The 27614-nt window shown below is 37.8% G+C and overlaps 1 protein-coding gene across 2 annotated transcripts in view; it reads right to left on the bottom strand.

Annotated features, from left to right (window-relative positions):
• Window positions 1-27614, bottom strand: part of Mkln1 (muskelin 1) — a 143132-nt gene that overhangs the window by 70922 nt on the left and 44596 nt on the right. For both annotated transcript variants that reach the window (XM_055608211.1, XM_055608212.1), the window contains 4 exons: window positions 24515-24584; window positions 4411-4553; window positions 3054-3142; window positions 756-865 (listed from right to left, as the gene is read on the bottom strand). In XM_055608211.1, the coding sequence (XP_055464186.1) occupies window positions 756-865; window positions 3054-3142; window positions 4411-4553; window positions 24515-24584 (412 nt within the window). The remainder of the gene's footprint in view (window positions 1-755; window positions 866-3053; window positions 3143-4410; window positions 4554-24514; window positions 24585-27614) is intronic.

Genomic DNA, 27614 nt, shown 5'->3' with positions numbered 1-27614 from the left:
ATAGCTGTCTCACTAACACAAAGTAAGAGAGATGCAACCTCATCACAGTGACTCTGTATCCACACTGATTTTATATTTTTTCCCTCTTGGGCCTCATAAACATTTATTATTAACTATCTATTTAATAGAAATTCTATTAAAGAGAACAACATCTAGCTATCATGTTGACTTTAGGCATTTCAATCATGTTCAAATGTTAAATTTTCTATCAGATGTAGCCCACTAAAATTGTATTCAAAATATTCATATCACTTTATATTAAAAATAAAATTGAGGGCGAAGTGAATATAATAAGACAACAGCAAACTGTGGGGCCATGCTGCCTGAGCCCAAATATTGGCCCACGCGTTTTGCAACTATGTAAACCTCTCTGCTTTATTTCCTCATCTATAAAACGAGAACTGAAAATTCTCAGAAAATGGTAATAATTTAAATGAGTTAGGATTGCTGAGAAGCTGACAGACCACAATGATGGGCTGGAGAGATGGCTCAGAGGTTAAGAGCATTGCTTGCTCTTCCAGAGGTCCTGAGTTCAATTCCCAGCTACCACAACCATCTGTAATGGTTCATCTCATGTTCAGGTGTACATGTAGGCAGAACATTGTATACATAATAAAATAAATAAATCTTAAAAAAAGGTTAGCCAATTAATCACAATTTTTACTAATATTAACATTTCGATTGGTCACAATAAAGAAGCGGACACGTCTCTCCCTCACTAGGTACCAAAGTCTGATTGTAAAGCACAGTCCTACCTTGCTGTACCAGTTCAGACAGGGCTGCACTATATCAGGGTCATCAATGCCACTAAGTTCAACATACCAGATGCTGAAATTAAAGCTGGGCCCCCAGGACAAAAGCGGAACTTTAAGGAAGAAAAGCAAAAAGAGGGGAGAAATTAATATTAACGTTTTCAAAAAAAGTTTTAACAAAGTAAAGCCACTAATGTTTAAGCCTATATGGATTTATTCATCAAAATTTCTGCACACATGCCACACGATTAGATTTTAGCCCTCAGGAGGGTATGGCAGGAGAAACATGAGTTCCTGGGCTACAGAGTGAAATTGTCTCAACAGAACAAACAACGACAACAAAAACATATACTATTTTTAACAAATGCATCTTAAAAACAAGTATTTAATTTTTGAAAGATGGCTTGTGATATTAAAAAACAAATCTGACTGATGCCATCATATTTTTAGTTTAAAACACTGTGATATAAATTGAAAATCATACATCTACCCCTAAATACATAAAATCAGGACTAGATAATATAACGGAGGTTACTGACAGTGTTACTGACAACAGATAATATTTTAAAATTATATTCAAGTATAGAAATTAAACAATTATTTATCAACATATAATCCTGAAAACAAATCCAAAGGGGGAAAAAATCTTTAAAGTCAATCTCAGCTATGAAAACATATATCCTAATAATAGGGGAAAGATGCAACAACAAAAAATATCTCAATTTTCTATGTAAGGAAACAGACTTCAGTCAAGGAATACAAGATGATTCAATAAAAAGTTCAGTAATGTAATTTATAATTTACTACCTTAACACTGGCTAAAAAAAAAAATGTGCTCAATTACTTTTAAAAAATTATCTTAAGCCTTAAACAATAAACCTGAAGAAAATTAGGTACTCTTATTCAAGTCAGAAGACATAGAAGCCAATTTCTCTACAATTCAGTATTACACTGTATGTCTTAACAAGTACATTGTGGGTAGTAGGGATGGAGGGATGCTGAGCAGTTAAGAGCATTGGCTGCTCTTCCAGATCAGTTCCCAGCACTCACATGGCAGCTTACAACCAACCATAATTCCAGTTCCAGGGGATCGAATGCCCTTCTCTGACCTCATGCATTAGGCACATAGTTCATGGTGCACACACACACACGAAGGCAAACATGTGCATAAAGTTAAAAAAAAAACTAATTTAGAAGTAGAAAAAGAAAATTACAGGAGGAAAGAACTGGTCACTTGAAGATAACATAGCTGTCTATCTGAAATTTTAAAAGACTTGGCTGGCTATCCAGTATTTCTGTTCAACTACTAGGTACACAGAAGAAATTTAACTAATAACACAAGTGGTTAACAGGCTTTAATGAATCAATGTTTTCCTGGAGCTTGAATAAATACTCTAAGTCCTACCATAGTCTTGAGGGTTTCAACTATTACCTTTTAAGCCTACTCTTAAATACTATCATTTCAAAAAATTTTTTTCTCTCAAATGCAAATATGTGAGATTCTGGCATTAATTATTGATCTTATTAGTACATCTGACTTCTTTAATTCTAATTTTAATAAAATACTTCTAAAGCTGTGAGGCAGAAATGGAAATCCAAAGACTCACTCCTTAACATCCCTGGCTGCATAATACTAAATCTAAAGGAATACAGAAGAACCTAAGAAGTCTAACTGGAAGGATATATTACAAGCACTTTCATAAGCTAAAACACTTATGGATAAATACATGCCTTAAGACAGAATTTCTGAACTGTGGTTTGCAAATCATTGTTGAATTGTGAGACTGACTATGTAAGTTTAAGCAGCATTTCATGAAAAAGGTGAAACATACAAAAACAAAGCAAATAATCACATTACAGTGCCTTGAAAAACTTATCAGTGTTTGCTTTCAGCTGACAGCTCTAGAATAAATGACAAACCTCTATGAATAATTACGGCAGATAACCTCATCCCACAAAATCTTTTAAGAACCCTTTCAAATGAGAAACACTTGGAAAAATATCCTTATGAAATAACTGTAGTTTAACAATGGATTCAAGAAGCAATGGTCAGCAGATATTTCTGTAAATATAAATATAAATGTAAAGGGCCAACAGGAATCTTTTCAGCTGGACAAGCTAAGTGATCTCACCTCTACCTTGGGGGACAGCAGTCAAAGCCAGTGCACAAACTAACTAGTGCAGCAAGGTTCTAATGTAAACACTAAAACATAGGGATCTATAGAACCCGGTCCATGCACTAGAGCCTATGAACCAAAGGCATTAAAAAACTGTTCTAATTAAAAAACACTAAAACCTTACCAATTTTAATGAATCGACAAGGGAACATCTGTTCATCAATTTTATGTTTCAAAGTAAATGTCTCCTTGTTATAATCATTCTTCAAGCCACTGTTGGGGGGGTGAGAAAAAAACCTGCATGTCATCAAATATAATTTCATAATTTAGTAAACACTAAAACACTCTTCTCTTATACTCAGACATTAAGCTTAGGCCAATGCTCACAATGTCTATTCAAGACAATATAAACAAATAACTGAACAAAGAAACATGTCAAGATGTGCACATCCCAGTCAATTGCAATACTGTTGTTTTTAAAACTATACAAGAGCAAATGAAGAATGTTCCCTCTTGACTAGAGAATATGGCTAGCTGTATGGAAATGTGTGGCTATCTTTAATGAACAATTTAACTTTCAAGTAGTAGGAAAAGAATTAAAAATAATTCAGTCATATCTAACAACTTCAACAAGGCCAAATATTAAAACTTGTCAAGAAATTAAATTTCTTAACTATATTTTTTATCATCCACAGATTTTCAAAGGCAATCTTGTTCTGTTGATTTAAATGCATCTCCATTAACCTCAATAAAAACTAAACCATAACATCTCTTGTTTAACCAAGACTGATGCAAGTGCTTACCAAAAAGGCCTTATTATCATGATGACCACCTTATACTCTAAAATACTTCTTAAATCAGAGCATAACTAGTATTTATGTAAGTAAAGTGTATTCTTAATGGGATAAACATGTCACTAATACTTTCCAAATCTTCATGACTTTCTTCCCACTGACTGTATGACTTTTCATCATGTTTGGGATTCAGCTGTTTTAGAACTCCAATTTATTGAGATCTTCCCAAATCGCAAGCATTGTTCTACATACAGTCATATTTTGCTCTGTTTTCATTTACTGAGTCTTCCCCTTTTTCATTTCTAACAGTAAACTCTTAGAGCACTATTTCTGGATCAGGCAAATTCATGTTCTCAGTAAGGTTTCTATTTTCCAATAGTCATGGTTTTTGTCCTTCCACACACAAATGGGTGGTTTGTTTTAGAAGTGCTGGGGACTAAACCCAGGCTTTGGGCAATATCAGAAGTTTTTCACTAAAGTAGAAAGTATTTCTAAAGTTATTGACATATCAAAATTATGAGCGGGGAGACAAACATTTGATTCTTTCCCCATCATTTAACAGTTTTAACTAGTATCTAGTAGTTAAAAAAAACAAAAACAAGGCCCAAGAAATAGAACCAGAGAAAGGCCCTTTACTTCCTAGGAAAGGGCACAAAATTTGAGCTATTAAAAAAAGGGGGGAGGGGACGACACTAGGCTTATATTATCTTTCAAAGACAGTACTTTCTTCCTGACAACCAAACCCACCTGGACAGCAGCTCTGTCATATTTTCTTCATTCATTCCACCGAAAACTTTGAATTTCTTCAAATTGCAGACATGAGTTTTCTCATATTTTCCAAATGTAATATTCTGAACTATAGCAGGCCTTTCAAGCTTCAGAATCAAGTACTGAGGGAAAAAGACAGAAAGAAGAAACAATAAAACTATACCCTCTGCTTAAAACATGTAACAACTTTAGATGTTAGAACTTTTGACAGTTAACAGAATAATGCATAAATTCTATATTAGGATGGATGGCAGCTTGAAGTTTCTTGTTTTGTTTTAAAGATAAGGAATAATATACAACATCTTTATAATGGCTGTTTCTACTTTTCACTCAACAAAAGCCTTCAACTACATTCTCCTGAATGCTGAAAACAGAATGACAAAAACTTACTCATATAAATTATAACCAGTGAATGATACTGAACTAAAAACACACCAGACTAAGAATAATCAAATAAAGATTATATTGCAAAAATGGCAAACAACCACTCATGGAATGAAGTTGGCTGATTAAAATGTCATTATATACATTATATGTGTGTGAATATATATAATATTTAAAATTAAGCAAAACTGATCAAAGTTTATTTTTTTTTGAATTTTATTTTTTTCTTATCAGTTACATTTTATTAACTCTGTATCCCAGCCATGTCCCGATCCCTCATTCCCTCCCAGTCCCTCCCTCCCTCCCTCATCTCCACCGTGCCCCTTGCCAAGTCCACTGATAGGGGGGACCTCCTCCCCATTCATCTGATCCTGTTTTATCAGGTATCTTCAGGACTGGCTGCAAAGCTCTCCTCTGTGGCCTAACAGGACTGCTCCTCCCTTGGGGGGTGGAGGCCAAAGAGCCAGTCATTGAGTTCCTGTTAGAAATAGTCCTTGTTCCCCTCACTATGGGAAACCAATTGGTTACTGAGCTACCACAGGCTACATCTGAGCAGAGGTTCTAGGTTACATTCATACATGGTCCTTGGTTGCATGTCAGTCTCAGAAAAGACCCTGTGCCCAGATATATTTGGTCCTTGTGGAGCTCCTATCCTTTCCTCATCAGACTAACTCCCCTTCTTTCTTATGATTCCCTATACTCTGCCAAAGGTTTGGTCATGAGTCTTTGCTTTGAAAACACTGCTAGAGTCTTTCAAATGCGCTCAGTAGACTCCTGTCAATGTTCAATGTGCATCCCATCTGTCTTTCAAAATGAGGATTGATAATCTTACCCCATGTCCGCTCTCTTGATTATCTTTTTTAGGTGTATAGATTTCATTATGTTTATCATATCTTATAGGTCCATATAAGTGAGTATATACCGTGTTTGTCTTTCTCCTTCTGGGATATTTCACTCAATATGATCTTTTCTAGATCCTACCATTTGCCTGCAAATTCATGATTTCCTCCTTTTTGATTGCTGAGTAGTATTCCATTGTGTAAAAATACCACAATTTCTGTACCCATTCCTCCGTTGATGGACATCTGGGTTGTTTCCAGGTTCTGGCTATTACAAATAAAGCTCTATAAACATGGTTGAGCAAATATCCCTTTTGTGTACTTGAGCAAACTTTGGGTATATACCTAGCAGTGGTATAGCTGGGTCTTGAGAAAGCACTATTCCTAATTGTCTTAGAAAGCGCCAGATAGATTTCCAGAGTGGTTGTACCAGTTTACATTTCCACCAGCAGTGCAGGAGGGTTCCCCTTTCTCCACAACCTCTCCAGCATGTGTTGTCCCTTGAGTTTTTCATCTTGGCCATTCTGATGGGTGTAAGGTGATATCTCAGGGTCGTTTTGATTTGCATTTCCCTGATGGCTAATGAGGATGAGCATTTCTTCAAGTGTTTCTCTGCCATTCGATATTCCTCTGTCGAGAATTCTCTGTTTAGCTCTGTTCCCCATTTTTTAATTGGATTACTTGGTTTGCTACTTTTCAGCTTCTTTAGTTCTTTGTATATACTCCATATTAGTCCTCTGTCAGATAAAGGGTTAGTGAAGATTCTTTCCCAATCTGTAGGCAGGCGTTTTGTTTTGATGACTGTGTCTTTTGCTTTACAGAAGCTTTTCAGTTTCATGAGGTCCCATTTATTGATTGTTGCTCTTAGAGCCTGTGCTGTTGGTGTTCTGTTCAGGAAATTGTCTCCTGTACCAATGAGTTCTAGGCTGTTCCCCACTTTTTCTTCTAACAGATTTAGAGTATCTGGTTTTATGTTGAGGTCTTTGATCCACTTGGACTTTAGTTTTGTGCAGGGTGATAAATATAGATCTATTTTCATTTTTCTGCATGTGGACATCCAGTTGGACCAGCACCATTTGTTGAAGATGCTGTCTTTTTTCCATTGAATGGTTTTGGCTTCTTTGTCAAAAATCGAGTATTCATAGGTGTGTGGGTTTATTTCTGGGTCTTCTATGTGGTTCCATTGATCCTCCTTTCTGTTTTTATGCCAATACCATGCAGTTTTTATTACTATTGCTCTGTAGTACAACTTGAGATCGGGGATGGAGATACCTCCAGATGATCTGTTGTTGTACAGGATTGTTTTGGAGATTCTGGGTTTTTTGTTTCTCCATATGAAGCTGAGAATCTTTTTTTCAAGGTCTGTAAAGAATTGAGTTGGTATTTTGATGGGAATTGCATTGAATCTGTAGATTGCTTTTGGCAGGATGGCCATTTTCACAATGTTAATCCTACCAATCCATGAGCACGGGAGATCTTTCCATCTTCTGAGATCTTCTTCAATTTTTCTTCAGAGACTTGAAGTTTTTCTCAAACAGGTCTTTCACTTGCTTGGTTAGTGTCACCCCAAGGTACTTTATGTGGTTAGTGGCTATTGTGAAGGGTGTTGTTTCCCTAATTTCTTTCTCGGCCATTTTGTCTTTGGTATACAGGAGGGCTTCTCATTTTTTTGAGTTGATTTTGTATCCTGCCACTTTGCTGAAGGTGTTTATCAACTGGAGGAGTTCTCTGGTTGAATTCTTGGGGTCGCTCATATATACTATCATATCATCTGCGAATAGTGACACTTTGACCTCTTCCTTTCCGATTTGTATCCCCTTGATCTCCTTTAGTTGTCTTATTGCTCTGGCTAGGACTTCAAGTACTATGTTGAAGAGGTAGGGAGAGAGTGGGCAGCCTTGTCTTGTCCCTGATTTCAGTGGGATTGCTTTAAGTTTCTCTCCATTGAGTTTGATGTTGGCTATAGGCTTGCTGTATATTGCCTTTACTATGTTTAGGTATGTGCCTTGTATCCCTGATCTCTCCAAGACTTTAAACATGAATGGGTGTTGGACTTTGTCAAATGCTTTTTCAGCATCTAAGGAGATGATCATGTGGTTTTTCTCCTTCAGTTTGTTTATGTGGTGGATTACATTGATGGATTTCCGTATGTTGAACCACCCTTGCATGCCTGGGATGAAGCCTACTTGGTCGTGGTGGATGATATCTTTGATGTGTTCTTGGATTCGGTTTGCAAGTATTTTATTGAGTATTTTTGCGTCAATGTTCATAAGAGAGATAGGTCTGAAGTTCTCTTTTTTTGTTGGGTCTTTGTGTGGTTTAGGTATCAGGGTGACTGTTGCTTCACAGAATGAGTTTGGTAATGTACCTTCTGTTTCTATTTTGTGGAATAGTTTGAGGAGAATTGGTGTGAGCACTTCTTTGAAGGTCTGGTAGAATTCCGCGCTGAAACCATCTGGCCCAGGGCTTTTTTTGGAGGGGAGACTGTGAATGACTGCTTCAATTTCCTTGGGGGATATAGGGCTATTCAGTCTTTCTACCTGATCTTGACTTAATGTTGGAAGATGGAATCTATCAAGAAAATTGTCCATTTCATTTAGGTTTTCAAATTTTGTGGCATATAGGCTTTTGTAGTATGACCTAATGATTGTTTGAATTTCCTCTGTGTCTGTAGTTATGGCACCCTTTTCATCTCTGATTTTGTTGATTTGGATAGATTCTCTCTGCTTTTTAGTTAGTTTGGCTAAGGGTTTGTCTATCTTGTTGATTTTCTGAAAGAACCAGCTTTTTATTTCATTGAGTCTTTGAATAGTTTTATTTGTTTCTAATTGATTGATTTCAGCCCTGAGTTTGATTATTTCCAGCCTTCTGCTCCTCTTGGGTGTATCTGCTTCTTTTTTTTTTTCTAGGGTTTTCAGTTGGGCCATTAAGTTGTTTGTATGTGATGTTACGAATTTCTTCTTGCAGGCACTTAGTGCTATAAATTTTCCCCTGAGCACTGCTTTCAATGTGTCCCATAAATTTGGGTATGTTGTGCCTTCATTTTCATTGAATTCTAGGAAGTCTTTAATTTCTTTCTTTATTTCTTCCTTAACCCAGCTGTCGTTGAGTAACAGGTTGTTCAGTTTCCATGTACATGTAGGCTGTTTGTTATTTCTGTTGTTATTGAGGTCCAGCTTAAGTCCATGGTGGTCAGATAGAATACAAGGGATTATTTCAATCTTTTTGTATCTGTTGAGGCTTTCTTTATGACCAACTATATGGTCTATTTTGGAGAAGGTTCCATGCGGTGCTGAAAAGAAGGTATACTCTTTTGAGTTTGGATGAAAAGATCTGTAGATGTCTATTAGGTCCATTTGATTTAGGGACTCTGTAAGTGTTTTTATTTCCCTATTTGTTTTCTGTCTAGTTGATCTGTCCCTTGGTGAGAGTGGAGTGTTGAAGTCTCCCACTATTAGGGTTTTAGGATCAATGTGTGATTTAAGCTTTAATATTGTTTCATTTATGAATGTAGGTGTTCTTGTATTTGGGGCATAGATATTCAAAATTGTGATGTCCTCTTGGTGGATTTTTCCTTTGATGAGAATATAGTGGCCGTCCTTATCTTTTTTGATTAACTTGGGTTGAAAGTCTATTTTATTAGATATTAGGATGGCTACTCCCGCTTGTTTTCTGGAACCATTTGCTTGAAAGATATTTTTCCAGCCCTTTACTCTGAGGTAGTGTTTATCTTTGTTGCATAGGTGTGTTTCTTGGATGCAACAGAATGATGGATCCTGTTTCCGCAACCATTCTGTTAGTCTGTGTCTTTTAATTGGGGAGTTGAGTCCGTTGATGTTGATAGAAACTAGTGACCAACAATTGTTACTTACTTTAGATGTGGTGTTGGTGGTGTCACTGAGTTTCATTGCTTGTCTTCTTTTGGTTTTTTTGTTGTGTAGTTATCTATTTCCTCTGTTTCCTTCGATGTAGTTGTTTTCTTTGGTTTGGAGTTTCCCTTCTAGTAACTTCTGTAGAGCTGGGTTACTATGTAGATATTGTTTAATTTTGGTTTTGTCTTGGAATATCTTGAATTCTCCGTCTATGTTGATTGAAAGTTTTGCTGGGTATAGGAGTCTGGGTTGGAATCCTTAAGGGACTGTATGATTTCTGTCCAGGCCCTTCTGGCTTTCATAGTTTCTGTTGAGAAATCTGGTGTGATTCTGATGGGTCTACCTTCATATGTTACTTGGCCTTTTTCCCTTGCTGCTTTTAGAATTTTTTCTTTGTTTTGTAGGTTCAGTGTTTTGACCATGATATGACGTGAAGAATTTCTTTTCTGGTCTAGTCTACTTGGTGTTCTGTAGGCCTCTTGTATGTTTATGGCCATCTCCTTCTTTAAGTTGGGAAAGTTTTCTTCTATAATTTTCTTGAAAATATTTTCCGGACCTTTGAGCCTGATGTCTTCTTTTTCTTCTACTCCTATTATTCTTAGGTTTTGTCTTTTCATGGTGTCCTTGATTTCTTGGATGTTTTGTGTTTGGAACTTTTCTGATTTTATTTTTTCTTTGAGAGACGTGTCAATTTCCGCAAGTGTATCTTCTTCGGCTCCTGAGATTCTTTCTTCCATCTCTTGTATTCTGTTGGTGATGCTTACCTTTGTGGTGCCTGATCTTTTCTCTATGTTCTCCAGCTCCTGGTTTTTCTCTATTTGTGTTTTCTTTCTTGATTCTAATTCTGTTTTCATGTCTTGCACCATTTCCTTCATCTGTTTGAATGTGGACTCCTGTTTTTCAATGATAGCTTCTATTTTTTTGTCCGTTTCCTCTCTATGTATCACTACTTGTGCCTCTACTTCTTTGGGTATAACTGCCTGTATTTCTATGAGAGCTTTGTTTATTTCTTCTTTATTTGCCTTCATTTGTGTGGACATTTCTTTGAGAGCTTTGTGCATTTCTTCTCTATTTGCCTCAATTTTCTTGGTCATTTCTCTGAGTGCATGATTTGTTTCCTCTTGGTTAGTCTCGATTTCTTTTGTTATTTCTCTGAGGGCTTTGTTCATTTCATCTCTATGGGCCTCTAATAGCTGGAGAAAGATAGTTTTGAGGTCGTTTTCTTGTATATCTAGTGAATTGAAGTGTCCATTTTTTTGTGGGGTTGCTGGTGAGATCATTATGTCCTGATTTTTGTTGGGAGTGTTCTTACGGCTGCCTCTAGCCATCTGGTTATTTATAATCCTCACTGGTTGTTCCTTGAGATTGTAGTTTGGGCTATGATCCTCTCTTTCTGTTTTCTGGACTGTTTTTTCAGGAAGATGAGAGAGGTTCACTGCTTTGGGAGTGTGCACTGTGTTCTCAGTTTTGTAAAGAATGTGATGCTGGCGCTATTCGCATGCGCTTTTAGCGGGCGCAGTGTTCATGCGCGGATTCTCTGACTATTGCAGTGGCCTGCAAGCCACTATTACGCGGTTCTGACTGAGATCCAGGGATTGTTTGCCTGGATTGCCCTGGTGGACCCGCAAGGCAGAGGCTTCAAGGTTGGGGTCGCTATCCCAAGAATCCCTCTGATGCTCACACTAGGAGTGTGGGTGGCAGGGATCTCGTCTGGTTGCTTCTGTGGAGAGGCCCTGGGTCTGGGGCAATCTCTCCCTAGAAGGCTCACTCACTCTCTTGCAGGACCAGTTGGAATGCACAGGGGTTCCCCTTGCTCACTACTCTCTGTTTTGGTCCTGCTGCGGAAGTGCACGGGTAGGCTAACAGTCAGCTCTGTGACACTGTGGCCCCAGGACTCGGTGTCCACCTTTCCTGTGTGCTGTCTCTTTGTCCTTTCCCTCTGCCAGGAGGGGTTATGTTGACTGGTCCCTGGGTGGCGCGGGAAAGAGTTAGGGTAAGTGTACTCAATCCCAGATCCCGGGCCCAGATCTCTCTGCCAGAAGCAGCCTAGCGGTAGAATCTATGTTTGCTGATCCCAAGAGAGTACCGGGTAGGGTTGAGTGTCCTCAGATCCAGAGCTTGGGTTTCTCTGCTAGGGGCCGCTGGGTGAGCTGGAGAGAGGGTGCTGTGTCCTTGGCAGGCTGCCTCTCTGTCCTTCCCCTCTGACCTTCTCCTCTGCTAGGGCAAGCTTATGGAGGTGCTCTCAGGGGAGTGCCAGCAGGGGTTGGGGCTTCTCAGTCGGATCCTGAGCCCTGAGCCGGCATTTCTCTGCCAGGGGTCGGGGGAGGGGGGCGCCGGTGATAGAACTTGCTGCTAGACCTTATTGCACTGGACCCAGGAGAATCTCAGGATGTGTAGAATGACCACAGTCCCAGATCCCGAGCTGTAGTTTGTTTGCTAGGAGCAGCCGGCAGCACTGGAGTTCCTGCACTGTGAAGCCACTGTGCGCCTCTTTATCCTTCTGCTCCGCTGCGGCAGGGTGATGGCGGTGTTTGGGAAAGTGCCGGAAAGGATTGGGTTTTCTCAGTCCCGATCTCGGGTTGGGGTACAGACAATGTGGTCTGTGGCAGATTCTGCTAGATGCCTCCTGCCTCCTCCGAAGAGGGAGTAGGGATTTTGAGCTGGGCGCGCAGCTGCTATCCGCCCGCAGCAGGAGCTCAGTTGTGATGGCGGCAGGTACCCGCTGTGGTCAGAGAGACCTTCCAGGGAAAGACTGGGTGACCCGTGAGCAGTCTGGCATCTTTCCTTCCCTGTGGGGTTTTTTTGCAACTGGGACTCCCAGCCTTAGGCCCCCTTGTGCCCACCAATCAGCCTGGGAAATTGATCGGGACAGGCAGGCTTACGGCACCAGCCCGGAGACCCAAAGCCCGCGTTGCAGGGTTCTCTTCCGGGTACTGGCTGGGCAGCCGAGAGTGGACCCGACCGCTTCCCACGCCATGGGAGCCTCCCCTCACCTGGGAAACATGATCGATCGCTGTTGTTTTAGGGCCCAGATTTCAGTCTCCTGGTCGCTGCACGGAGTGTGTTGTTCCGCTTCTCAGACTTGGTGTTCTCCCGGTGCCGCCATCTTGGCCCCTCCCCAGTTTATTTCTTAAAATAAAATATTTAGATGTCTTTTTTCTCTTCACTTTTATTAATTTACTTTTTGTATTAATTACAACTTATTCACTCTGTATCCCAGCTGCAGGCCCATCCCTCCCTCCCTTATCTCCTCCCATACCCTACTCCAATCCACTGATAGGGGAGGTCCTCTTCCCCTTCCATCTGACTCTAGCATATCAGGTCTCATCAGGACTGGCTGCACTGTCTTCCTCTGTGGCCCAGGAAGGCTGCCCCCCGCCCCCTTAGGGGGAAGTGATCAAAGAACCAGCCACTGATTTCATGTCAGAGACAGTCCCTGTTTCTATTACTCTAAGTGAACCCACTCAGGCACTGAGCTGCCATGGGTTACATGTGCGCAGGGGTTCCAGGTTATCTCTATACATTGTCCTTGTTTGGAATATAAATCTCAGAAAAGACCCCTTTACCCAGAATTTTTGGTTCTGTTGCTCTTCTTGTAGAGCTCCTGACCCCTCCAAGTCTTTCTGTCTCCCTCTTCCTTCATAAGATTCCCTGCACTCTGCCCAAAGTTTGGCTATGAGTGTCAGCATCTACTTTAATACCCTGCTGGGTAGAGTCTTTCAGAGGCCCTCTGTGGTAGGTTCCTGTCCTGTTCCCTGTTTTCTCCCTCTTCCGATGTCTATCTTGTTTGCCTTTCTGAGGGAGGATTGATCATCTTACCCAGAGTCCTTCTTCCTGCTTAGCTTCTTTAAGTGCACAGATTTTAGTATGTTTATCCTATATTATACGTCTAGTATCCAATTATAAGTGAGTATATACCATGTGTGCCTTTCTGCTTCTGGGATACTCACTCAGGAAAATCTTTTCTAGTTCCCACCGTTTGCCTACAAATTTCATGATTTCCTTGTTTTTAACTGCTGAATAGTATTCCATTGTGTAAATGTACCACAATTTCTGTATCCATTCCTCAGTTGAGGGACATCTGGGTTGTTTCTAGACTTTGGCTATTACAAATAAAGCTGCTACGAACATGGTTGAGCAAATGTCCTTGTTGTATACTCGAGCATCTTTTGGATATATGCCTAGGAGTGGCATAGCTGGATCTTGAGGTAGCACTATTCCTGATTTTCTGAGAAAGCGCCAGATTGATTCCAGAGTGGTTGTACAAGTTTACATTCCCACCAGCAATGGAGGAAGGAGGGTTCCCCTTTCTCTACATCCTCTCCAGCTTGTGTTGTCACTTGAGTTTTTGATCTTAGCCGTTCTGATGAGTGTAAGGTGACATCTCAGGGTCGTTTTAATTTGCATATCCCTGATGACTAAGGATGTTGAACATTTAAGTGTTTCTCTGCCATTCTACATTCCTCTATTGAGAATTTTCTGTTTAGCTCTGTACCCCATTTTTTAACTGGATTACTTGATTTGTTACTTTTTAATTTCTTGAGTTCTTTATATATTCTGGATCTTAGTCCTCTGTCAGAAATAGGGTTGGTGAAGATCCCAGTCTGTAGGCTGTCGTTTTGTTCTGACGATAGTGTCCTTTGCTTTACAGAAACTTTTCAGTTTGATGAGGTCCCATTTATTGACTGTTGATCTTAAAGCCTGTGCCGTTGGTGTTCTGTTCAGGAAATTGTCTCCTGTGCCAACAAGTTCAAAGCGCTTCCCCACTTTTTCTTCTAGGAGATTTAGTGTGTCCGGTTTTATGTTGAGGTCTTTGATCCACTTGGACTTTAATTTTGTGCAGGGTGATAAATATGAATCTATTTGCATTTTTTCTACATGTAGACATCCAGTTAGACTAGCACCATTTGTTGAAGATGCTATGTTTTTTCCCTTATATGGTTTAGCATATTTGTCAAAAATCAAGTATCCGTAGGTGTGTGGGTTTATTTCTCGGACTTCTATTCTATTCCACTGATCCACAAGCCAGTTTCTATGCCAGAACCATGCAGTGTTTATTACTATTTCTCTGTAGTACAGCTTGAGATCAGGAATGGAGATATCTCCAGACGAACTGTTGTTGTACAGGATTGTTTTAGCAATTCTGGGTTTTTTATTTTTCCATGTGAAATTGAAAATTGTTCTTTCAAGTTCTGTAAAGAATTGTGTTGGTATTTTGATGGAAAGTGCATTGAATCTGTAGACTGTTTTTGGCAGGATGGCCATTTCACCTCGTTAATCCTACCGATCCACAAACATGGAAGATCTATTTAGATGTAATTTTCAATAATATACAACATTTAAAACAATAATATACAACATAGAAAACATTTTCAATAATATACAACTTCTTTTTATTATGAAAAGAAGTTGTATTTCTTATGTATAGTACTGCGAAGCACTAGCCAGGTACAATGACACACGCCTGTAATCCCAGCACTCAGGGAGGCAGAGCCAGCCTAGTTTACAAAGTGAGTCCAGGACAGCCAAGACTACACAGAGAAACCCTGTCTTGAAAAACCAAAAAACTTTGAAGCACTACATAAAAAGCACAAGAGTATATTTTTATGGTATTACATTTGACTGGGGATTCTCAGGTATAACATTTAAAAACAACAACAACAAAGTTTCACAAGCAGGTACCCAGTTTTCCCAACATCATTTGTTAAAGTATTCATCTTTTCTCCAATGAGCATTTTTAGTATTTCTATGAAAAACTAGGTGGCTGTAGCTGCATGGATTTACATCTTGATGTTCTATTCTGGTCCACTGATCTACATTTCTGATTGCACCAGTATCATGCTAAGCTTTGGCTCTATAATATCCTTGAAACCAGATATGGTGATACCTTTGCTTACTCAATTGCTATTTTTCCTTCTTGGGGTGGGGGAGCACAATACAAGATTGATCTTGATACCTGAGTCTTCTGAGTTTCCAAATAAATTTTGAGATTGCTTTTTATATTTCCATGAAAGATGGTATTGGCCTTTTGATTGGAATTCCATTTGCTCTTGTAGACTACTTTTGTTAAGGTAACCATTTCCACAATTCTTCCAATCCATGAGCACAGGTCTTTTCAAATTCAAGCATCTTTTATAATTTCTCTCTTGAATGTGTTAAGTTTCCCATGTCTTTCACATCTTTAGTTAAATTTAGTTCAAGGGCATGTAAACAGGACCATTCCTCTAATTTCTTTCTGAACATGTTGCTGGTATAAAAGAATACCTACTGATTTTTTAGCCTGCAACTTTGCTCAAAGTGTTGTCAGCTCTAAAAGTTTTCTGGTACAGTCTGTAGGATCTTTTACATAGAATCTTTTCACCTTCAAAGCTTTCCTTTATTTTATTTTATTTTTTTAATTTTATTTCATTTAATTTTAGAGACAGGGTTTCTTTGTGTAGCCTTGTTTCTCTTAGACTCTTTGTAGACCAGCTGGCCTTGAACTCACAGAGATCTGCCTAACTCTGCCTCCCTGAGTGCTGGGATCACAGGTGTGTGCCACCACACCCAGATAATCTTTCTTATTTTTAGGCCTTTTGTTTCTCTTGTCTTGACCCTCTAGCTAAGAATTCCAGTACTGTATTAAATGAGTGGTGAAAATGAAGACACTTATCTTCTTTAATTTTAGTGGAAATGCTTTGAGCTCTGCCCTATTTAGTATAATGTTAGGCATAGGTTTGTTATAATGTTGAGATATGGTTTGGTTGTTTTGGTTTGGTTTTTGTTTTTGTTTTGCCTGTAAGTACTAAAAGTATTGCTGGTGCCAGTGAGGGTGATGGACTCCCTAGAACTGGAGTTACAGAAGGTTTTGAGTTGCTACATGGGTGCTGAGAATGAACCTAGATCTTCCAGAAGTGCTAATGCTCTTAACCATTGAAGAAGTTGTATATTATTGAAAATGTTTTTAATATCTATTGAGACAATTATGTAATCATGATTGAGTCCATTCATATGACATATTACATTCCTTAATTTTTCTATGTTGAATTCTCCCACCATCTCTGGACTAAAGCCAACTGATCAGAATAATGATCTTTTTTATGTGCTCCTGTATTCAGTTTGTGAGTACTTCACGGTGAAAATTTTGCGGTTATTGCATCAGGGAGATTGATCTAATTGTGTGTTTATATGATTTTGTTATCAGAGTAAAAACTCCCTTTAATAAAGAGTTTGTTAGTGTTAGTCACTCCCGTAACTTGAAGTTCTTTTTTTTTTTTTAGCCAGGCTGGCAGCCAACACACCCCACCAGTCTTCTTGTCCTTGCCCCTCGGGACTGCAGGTAATGTGAATGATCCCAACTTATGGGATCATAAGTTGGTACAGAGATCTGAACTCAGGTTATGCATAGATCTACAGACCCTTACCTGCTCAGCCATTGTCGCCAGGGTCTTAATTGTTTCTTTTTATCTACGGATTTAAAGTTTGTTCTTTCTCTTTCTCTCGTTTTAGTTTTGTTTTTAGAGGCAGGGTTTCTCTGTGTAGCCTTAGCTGTCTTGGAACTCACTCCGTAGAGCAGGCTGTCCTTGAATCCTGAAATACATCTGTCTGAGTGCTGGGATTAAAGGTGTGTGTCATCACTGCCTGGCTTGTTCTTATTTTTCTATGGCCCTAACACATAGCATTAAATTATGAGATATTTCTAATTTCTTATTGTAGGAACTAAGAGTTCAAATCTACTTTCTTTGTATCCCATAGGCTTTGGTATGCTGTGGTTCATTTTCATTTGGTTTTTAAAATGCTTTTTATTTCTTTTTGATAGGGTGCTGTTAAATCTGAATGAGTTTATATATGTTCTACAGTCATTCTTACTGTTGGTTTGTAGGTTTTTTTCACTGTCATCAGACAGAATACAAGTACTTATTTCTATTTTCCAATAACTGTTTATTAAGATTTCTTTTATCTCCTGATATAAAATGTTACACAGGGTTCCACAGGCTGCTGAGAAGAATGTGTATTCTGCGGTTTTAGGACAGACTGTTCCGCAGACGTCTGTTAAGTCTGTTTGATGTATGATGTCATAATCCAAATGCTTCTGTTTACTTTTTGACACAAAGTCAAACTCACTATTGTAAAGCTGTGTCTTTATGCTTTGCAAAGCGTGTTCTATGAAACTGGGTGCACCTGTGTTCAGTGCATGTATGTTTAGATGTTCAAAACTGTGAGGTCTTCTTGTTGGACAAATCTCTCTTTGAGTTTACAGGGTTTCTTGTTTTTTATTTGCTCTTTTGAGAATTTTGTACAATGTACTTTGATAATAGTCACACACCCCTACTTCTCCTAGATCCAACCCTATTCACCCCCAATTTTGCATCTTCTTAAAAACTTGTGAAGTATCATTCATGCTGCCCATACACTTTAGGTTGTGTGGCCTTTACTGGGCAAGAACCATACCTTTAAAGAAAAATGACTATTCCTCTCCCAGCAGCTATCAACTGCCAATAGCTCCTTAGCTTGGGGCAGTACTTCATGCCCACCTCTCATCTCCATTTTGTTATCTCGTCTGACCTGAGCCTACACAGGTCATTGGCATGCTGTTATGACTGCTGTGAATCCAAGTACAACTTCCCTCGTGTGTCCTGTGTCCAGAAAATCCTCTTCCCTCTTAGTCATCCACTGTCTCTGGCTCTTACAATCTTCTGTTCTCTCTTTCCAAATGATCTCCTGAGTCCTGAGAGAAGGGGTGTTACACAAATGTCCCATTCAGGGCTGAACATTCCTCAGTCTCTTACTCTTGGCACCTTGACTATTAGGGGTCTCTATGGGTTTATTATTGTGTCATACAAAAGGCATCTTCTTGAATAAGAGTTGACAGGTATTCTAATCTATGGGTATAACAAGTCAACAGGAGTCAATTTAATATTGTGTCCACTCAGCAGAGTCATAGTAGTAGATTCTCTCGCAGAGCCTATACCTATCTAGCCACAGGTTCTTGGTCCAGATAATAACACCTTCTTTCTAATGTTTATTACCATGACATCTGTGTCACTACTGTGCCAGAAAGCATGTCTTGCCAGGTAGATTACTGCTGTAGTACATGAAGTAAGCATTATTTCTTCAGACGAGGCTGACTCTTTCTCAGTAGTGGTCATTATGCTGGGACTATAACTTGGGGGAGGCAGATTTATCAGGTTTTCATACTACCTACTGTTTCTGCATTGGGACTTATGGGTAAGAAATTCAATAGTTGGTTGTCACTGCTGTTTCAAGTGTTTCAAGGTCACCTTTTTTTCAGTGGCACTATCTTCAGTTTTGGGGAAGGACTAGGTGGCAGTATGGTTGAGATGTCACTTTCCTCTGTCAAAATATTGTTCAAGGTATCAAATTCTATCCTCAGTCCTCTTCTGAGAGTAAACTACAACAACAGACACTCCCCACAGGTCGACTTTCCTGACTGTTGAGTTCTATCTGGCATCTCACATTCCTTTCCTAGGTCCCAGATGACTGTCTTGGTGCTGGCAGTTCCTCTGTGATGGAGAGTCTCCTTCCTAGACACTCTATATCTGAGGACTATTCTGGATCAGTATCTGGGTCTGAATCTTGTTTTGACTCTGCCTCTGGATCCAGATCAGGCTCTAGTTTTGGCTTTGGCATGGCATCCGGAAGCCTCTACAAGTGGGTGCCAACTGCTGCAGTGAGTTTTTGGCACCCCTGCACTGAAGGAATATTTGGTTTGGTGTTCAATGTTCCTTGCCTCAGCTGGTCTTAGTTCAGCTAAGAGTGTATAAAATTTAGTCATGGAGATGAGTGGTGCCAATTTATGGGTCCAGAAGATATTACACAGTCTCTGACATCACAGGTATGTTTCCAAGATTAACCTTAAAATAATTATTTTGAATCAAGTAAGCAAGATAAAAATATATGTCGGTTCATGAATGTAATTCTAGCACTTGGGAGACCAAGGCAGTATCACTAAGTTGAAGACCTACATAATAAACTCAAAACCTACCTGATCTGCACATCTGACCCTGTCCCAAGAAAAGAAAGAAAAGGAAAAAAAGAAAAGAAAAGAAAAGAGAGAGAGGAGGGGAGGGGACAAGGGGAGGGGAGAGGTGAGGAGATAGGGGGAGGAGACAAGGGGAGGGGAGAGGAGATGAGGGGAGGGGCAAGCAAGAACAGGATAAAGTGAAAACTATAAAACTAAAAACTAAAACTGCAATGTATAGTGAAAGAACAAAGATCAGGGAATGCCTAGAAACAGGGTGGAGGTGGGTGGGCTAAAAATGGCACACACACACACACACACACAAACTTCTGGAGGCAAGAGATATGTTCAGTGTCTAGTAGTATTTTCAAAGGTGTATATGAAAACTTACTAAAAATGTAGCCATTATACATCAGTAACTGTTAAAAGATGAAGAAAAGACAATACTAAGAAAATGAATTGGCAAGACACAGATAAAAAGGAATCCAGAAAAGGACTTATGTACAGGATATAAAAAGAACACAATCTTCTTTTTTAAAAAATGGGTAAAATAATTCATTAAAAAACTAAACAGGACCTGGGCGGTGGTGGCACACCCTTTTCATACCAGTACTTGGGAGGCAGATACAGAGAAATTTCTCTGAGTTTGAGATCAGCCTAGTCTACAGAATGACGTCCAGGCTAGCCAGGGCTACACAGAGAAACTCTGTCTCAAAAAAGCCAGAAACAACCAAACAACAACAACAACAACAACAACAACAACAACAACAACAACAAAAGCAGTTAAAAAACTAAACAGGACCCAGGAGAGGCAAAACTCAGCAGAAGATGATTTTCCTAGCATATGTAAGGCCCTGATTTAATCTCTAGGACCCTCTCTCTCCCACTCAAAAAGTCCTACAGGAACAGCTAATAAGTGAGGGGAGGGGAAATGCTTAATATCATCAGTCACCCAGGAATTATAAATTATAAATTACAAATTACTCATACCAACGATAATTACAAAACTGAAATGTGTGTCAGCCATTTTGTGAGGCTATAAAGCAACAACTTTAATATTTTCATCTAAAGTATCCCTGCCTTAGAGTACAACAATTATATTTCTAAATAGTCATCCATAATAAATAAATATATGAATTATCCTTTAAATCTTATGAAGGAATATTATGGAAAATTTATTCCTAATTACCCCAAACTGAAGAAAAGCCATATATACACAAAAAGAATAGAATTGTTGTACACACATACAATGAAACAGCATCATACAACATAAAGAAACACTAAAGCACATAACAGCCCAAATAACTAGTGAAAACCTTTCAAGCATAAAAAGCCATGTAATAAGAGTATACAATCACTCACATTCACACTCTCATTCACTCTCTGAATCCATCCATATTATATTTTTGGACTGGGAAACTAAGCAGTGGCAAAAGATCCTACTTTTGGTTCCCTTTGGGTAGGCAGTGGGACAATGAGATTCTCTTTTAAAAAGTTAGAAGAGAACTTACTAAAGTAACAGAAATATTTTATAGGTTGACTGGTGTAAGTTATATCAGTATGCGCATTGTTCAAACTGGATAGGTACATGGTAAAGCCCATGCATTTTACTGGTTGAAAATTACAGACATTAAAACTATATTATAATCAAGGCATAGTGGCACATGCCAATAATCCCAACACCTAGGACTCTGAAAAACAGGAGAAATGCAAATTTCAGACCAGGTTTGGCTACTTAACAATTCTGAAGCCAGCATGAACTACATGGTGAAACCCTGTAATTTACCTTTATGCCTAGGCCTCAGGTAGTCTTCGCAAATCTACTAAAGGAAACACAAAAACACAAAGGAAAACAATACATAAAATTTAATATAATATAAATAATGTCTCTTTCTAGGTCCTGCACCTCACCTGGGCAGCACAGTAGAGCTGGACCTGATTGTGGGGTTGCTGGTAAGCTGGCACGAGGGCGTGAGAGAAGGAGAGCTGGCCCAGCCTAGCCCCTCACCTAGGCAGCATAATAGAGTTGGCCCTGCATCTAGCCCATCTATGAACTGCTGGAGCGTGTGAAGGAGCCGGTCCTACAGATCCAAAGCTGCAGGATCTCCATGACACAAGGCAACAACAGTTTATCCGAGAGGAGTCCCAATGAGGATCCAGTATTGATGGTGTAGCAGAGCCAGAGGCCTTGAACCAGACCAATTAATCACTGCAATGAACATTTGCAAGTAAAGAAGTGTAGACAAAAGGATATACTGTGGAACTCACTGTGACACACTACAGATTCCACAATGAGATTTTTTTCTTTTGGGGGAGGTTTGCTGGGTAGAGAATGGGTTAGAAGGCAGATGAGTGAGATTGAGAATGCATGAGGTGAAATTCACCAAGAATCGATAAAAAGTTAAAAAGCAAACAATGGCTCTTTTGCAAACTTGAACAAAACAAAGAAATTACACTGAAATGCTTGATTTTCTTATATTTCTCTCCTTCCCTGGAAAATAACCAACTCCTATTATAGTCGCGTCATAGTTCATCAAATTGAAAAATAATGAGTTTATGTAAAAAGCTAAAACATGTCCCAGCTATGTATCTCCATCCCAGTAGGTAATCACTGTTTCTTGACCAGAACAGGTTATATGAAACAAACAAACAAACAAACAAACAAAAAAACTAGCTGTTTGTTAATCTGTTTCAGTTGCCCTCAAGCCTCCAAAGTAAATAACAGTATTTAATAATCATTCATTTTTTTAAAACTATTTTGACATAAAATTGCTGCAGGAATACTACGAAGTAATCTTATAGCAATTAAGACACTTGTAACTGCTTCTACATTTTTAACAACCCCAGAATATTCATAAGACCTCTGAGAAAATGTATTTTCTATGTAGCATTAACAAATATTATTATCTTAGAGCATTGATAGGCTTCCATTCACGCTACATTTAATCTATAGATGATTCAGAATTGATTGACTTAAAGTTTATTTTTAATGGAAAAATTGGCCAAATGGATTTGTTATCATTATTTTCATTTGTACAATTTCACTTGCTTTTCACAAGTTGACTAGATTATGTCTTATAGTTTCCTATTCCTGATAAGTATCTTTTCATTATTTAAATATGATTAGATGTTGTGATTCTAGTATCATTTAGTACTTTTAATTCCACATCTAAACTTTTTTTATTTACAGATACTGGATTTCTGGTTATTTTTGCATGTATATCACTCACTTTCCTTTAGTAGATTTTTGTGGAGACTATCTGAGGCCTAGGCATAAAGGTAACCAAGCCCAAAGAACCCTTTTCTCATTAAAGCTTGGCCACATATTGTCACTTATAACCACACTGATTTCTGGAGACTCTTGAGTACCAAATATGACCCAAAATAAGCATACTGCCATAAGCTCTTCCAGATGGACTTCCTCATATTGTCCTATTCAGTACCAATGCAGCTCCACCTCTTGAGCAAAGGGTTTCTGTCACATCCTTTTCCTAAGACTTAGTTAGCTGTTTTAGCATCCTGGCTTTCATAAAGCTTAAACACTAAAAAGCTTTAAATCAAGTCCATTCTGCAGTCTTCAAGCCAGGGGTCAGAGATAAGCTGTACAGCCAACAACCACCGTGAGTATAAAACTTCTCACTATTTATCTACTCACCAAAACTGTGCCTGTTCTGTCCAATAAATAAAACTAAATTGCTCACATCCTTTGAGAATGGTCACAAAAATCTCAGATTTGGGTCATAATTAAAGTTAAAACAAATTGATTACACATTATCTAGTTCAAAATTATGTTAACCTTATTAATTACAAAAACCTTAGGTTACTTTCATTCTAGTACTCAATTGATGGAATGCTACTGAAAACTGATTCAGGGTTCTGCTTGGTTCATCAAGAACAGAGAAAATACTTCGCAGCTCTACTCCCAATACTTTACTTGGTGCCTTTTGAGTACATACTAATTTTTAAATGAATGAAAAAAAAATTTTAAAAAAACATCAAATGCTACTATCTTTAAAACAGTTGAAATGGGAATTTCATAGTAAAAAAACAATTTCAATAATAATGTCAATGTACATAAAAATACAATCTTTTTCCTGAGAATATAGTGGTACTGTATTTGGTTAACACACAACATTTTGAAATAAGATATATAACTATCAAGTGACCCAAACAAGTACAGCAACAGACAAGTAAATAAAAAGAAAAATAAGTACAGAAACGGCTGCCATGAATTCTAGCATACTAAGTCTGTTTACTCATCTACATTATCACACCTTCAAAGATAGAGACACTTTAAATGTACCTAATTTACTCCAAGCATTATCCACTAATGAAAGAATGATCCCTTTAAGGATAGCAGTACTTACTAGGAAAGGGAGTATAGTTCAGGGCCACACCCCTTGTAGGTATACTATTTTAATATAGCAAAGCAAGCCAAGAGATGGCTTAGCAGGTTACAGTGCTTACAAGACTCAAATGATAGAAGGAGAGAACAGATTTCCATAATTCATCCTTGCATCTCCATAGGCTTACACACACTTACACTCAACACCCTCATTCAAACACATACACACATAAATAAGTAAATGTAGTTTTCAAAAGATTGTGATAATAATGTAACAAACTATGTTGACTTTTCTCAAAAGGCACCTCAGTCAAAGTTCAACTTATTAACATTTCCTTAAACATTTACAGAACAGTTTTAATATGACAGTGGGAACATAACTCAGTTCAGCTCAGAACAGCACTCTAGTTCTCTTTGTAGAACAAAAGAAAAACAACTTAATTTTATTGATGCATAAAAATAGAGATTAGCATTTAAATTTTCAACAGAAGTAAAAGTGTCTCATCAAATCCCACACTGTTTTTACTGATAAAAGATTTAACAGAGCAAAAAGAAAATGTAGCTCCAATCCTGAAAACAAAATCAACTATCAGTGGGTTCTAGATAACTGATAGCAATTGAGTTACGTGCCCATCTCTTCTGACTTTTAAGTAAGAGTCTCAGGTGCTACATGTAATCTTACCTGAGGAGGATAATTGCTCTCAGAAGACCATCTGGAAGACTGATCATTTGGTTTATCCACTAAAATGTTCCTGGAATAAAAAGAAAACTTAATTGATTAGTCAAAATAAGTGAAAATCAATGGTCAAAAAAGAAATAATCCATCATTATAAAACTATTGAAACTACCACAAAATTATGTTTGCAGTCTGAAAGAGAACAGCATATAAACCATACAAAGATGTTTAGAGAGAACCTCTAGTTAGTGTAAGATTTAAAAAACATTAAAAAGAATAGTGGGCCAAGAAAGAGCCAACCTAGAAGTATGAAAGAATCTGGAAAAGAATAGGAACAAAATAAAGGCCGTAGCATGAACGTATGACAGAAATTACACAATAATACCCAGTATCTATACAGCTACAAATAACCCTAACACAACCACTAGAAAAAACATCACACAAACCCAAACTGTAAAACTTTGAATAAAATATACTACTAGTCCTCTTCCAAACACTATCAACTGAAAACCAAACAGGGCTGGACAGATGGCTCAGTGGTTAAAGGAACTTGTTTTTGAAGAGGACCAATGTTCAATTCCCAGTACCCACATGGAGGCTCATCCGTGACCCCAGTTCAGGAACTCTGAGGTGTTCTTCTGACCTCCACAGGCACTCGGCACACATGTGGTGCAGAGATACGTGTGAGCAAAACACTCATACACATAAAACAAAATAGATAAATCTAAAACAAAAATAGAAAATAACAAACAAAAATAACAGCAATGAAAAAAGGAAGACTGAACACACTGTCCCATATCAAAGAAGGGAAAGGAATCAAGACAACTAAATGTAATATAATTTATTGAATGGATCCCTGGATGAATAAAGACATTTCTGGGCAAACTAGTAAGATTTACACACAATGTAAAGTTTACTTAATAGTAACATATCAATGTTTGTATCTTTGTTATGAGAAATTTATCATGCAAATATTAAATGCTAGCTATAGGAGAAACTACTTAGGGAAATAAAGTGTATTATATTTGAAGCTTTTCTGTAGTCTATAATTATTCTAAAATAAGAAGTGTATTTTTAGATTGTTAGCTGTATACATGGCAAAGGAAACTGTTTAATAAAGAGGCGAATGATTGATACATTTATGCTATCACAAATAATAGATTTATTATTATAACAAGTAGATGCATGAATAACTTTTTAAAAAAGATTTATTTTTCTCTATGTGTCTAGGTGCTTGCTTGCATGCAAAGGACAGAAGAGGACAACGGATCCACTAGAACTGGAGTTACAGATAGTTGTTAGCCACCACGTAGGTACTGGGAATTGAAGGTCCTCTACAAAAGAAACTGCTCTTTTCTTTAACCACTGAGCCATCTCTCCAGCCCTATGTGAATAAATTTAAAAAACCAGACCATAAAGAAAAGAACCTCCTTCACATAAATATTCTACAAAGGCAAAACATTAATATATATATATATATATATATATAAAAATTAAAACAATTAGGAGGCAATCAATTAGAATACAGAAAATATAAAAGGTAACTAAACATCTAAATATTTAAATACTTAAATATAAATAATCACATCATATAAACAGGCAAATACCCAAACATGCAAAATCAGTATTAACCAACCACATGCATCTGTCCTTAAAAATTAGGGTCACATCCTCAAAACATATATTTCTGAATTAAAATATCAACTGCTAGCTAAAGCTTACAAAATAATACTCTGTTTTGATGGTAGGTATAAACATTAATAGATATTTCTGGACACAATTCTAATATACTAAACATAAAAAACAATTTAAATATGACCATAAAATGAAAATGATGAAAACTATAGCCATAACAATGTGGTGTCTAAATAGTCTAACTGCTTTCCATGTATAAACTATATTCTTTTAAAGTACAGATTCAGAAATTGCACACAGAAAAATTGATATGCCTAACTATCTAAATAAGGATTTAAATCCATGGAGTCTGACTACAAAGGCATTTAATCACATACTACAAAGCCAAAGAATTATTCCACTTCTTGGAACTTAACCTACAGAACAGTCTACATTCATCATAGCACAATTTTACAGCTTTTTTGTTAAGAAGAATTGAGATTAGGTAAAATATAACATGTTTATGTTACACAACTCTGAGTAACCATTATATACACAAAAAAACTTTAATTAATCATTAGAAAATGTTCACTATATAGTAGTAAGTAAAGGGCAAACACTGGTTATAGATATAAGCAATTAAGTACTATAAAAAATAAAAGCATCCATATCTGGAGCTTTCACATCCTTCATTTAGAGTACCATGTATAATCTTCATCCTATACAACAGCACAAAGAAAATATGTTTATTTCAAGGAAGAAGAAAACAGTAATTACCAGGGCTAGTGGGGACTGTAGCGAAAAGGGAGATAGAAAGAGAACAGTTAACACATACAGAGATTCAGTTTTCAAGAATACTTTCTAATGTTCAGTATAGTAGAGTAGACAGCTACTGTTTATAGCAATTTAATATTAAAAATCATTAGAATTCTGAAAGTTTCCAACAAGGAGAAATGATAGATGGCTAAGCTGATAAGGCATGGTAATTCCTATGGTCTAAGCATTACACATTGTATACCTGTATTGAAATATACTGTACCCCACAAATATGCATAATGATTACTGGTTTGGCTGATTGGTTGGTTGACTGGTTGGATGGCTATTTGGCTGGCTGGCTGGTTGGTTGGTTGGCTGGTTGGTTGGCTGGTTGATTTTGAAGAAGACTTACTCTGTAGCCTTCAGTAGAGCTTGATTCCTAGGAATTCTACAAAAGCCTTCTAAGTGCTAGGATCACAGTCATGAGCCACTATGGCCCCAAATAAACTTTGAACACCAGGAGTAAAATAGACCATACTCAGAAAGATAGACATGCATGTTTTCTCTCATCTGCAGAAATGAAAATTTTACACAGGGATGAAAGTAGAAGAGGATAATCTAATGAGGATGAAAGAGGCTGATCAAAATACACTAAACATCAGAAAGCCAGTGAACTATAATTTGAAATAAAAAAGTAGCATAGAAATCAAAGACTATAAAAGTGCTGCATTTCCTT

This window comes from Psammomys obesus, unplaced genomic scaffold, assembly GCF_907164565.1.
Source record: "Psammomys obesus unplaced genomic scaffold, mPsaObe1.curated_primary_1811, whole genome shotgun sequence".
Lineage (NCBI taxonomy): Eukaryota > Metazoa > Chordata > Mammalia > Rodentia > Muridae > Psammomys > Psammomys obesus.
The sequence above is the reverse complement of the archived record's forward strand: the minus strand, read 5'-3'. Positions and strand labels throughout refer to the sequence as shown.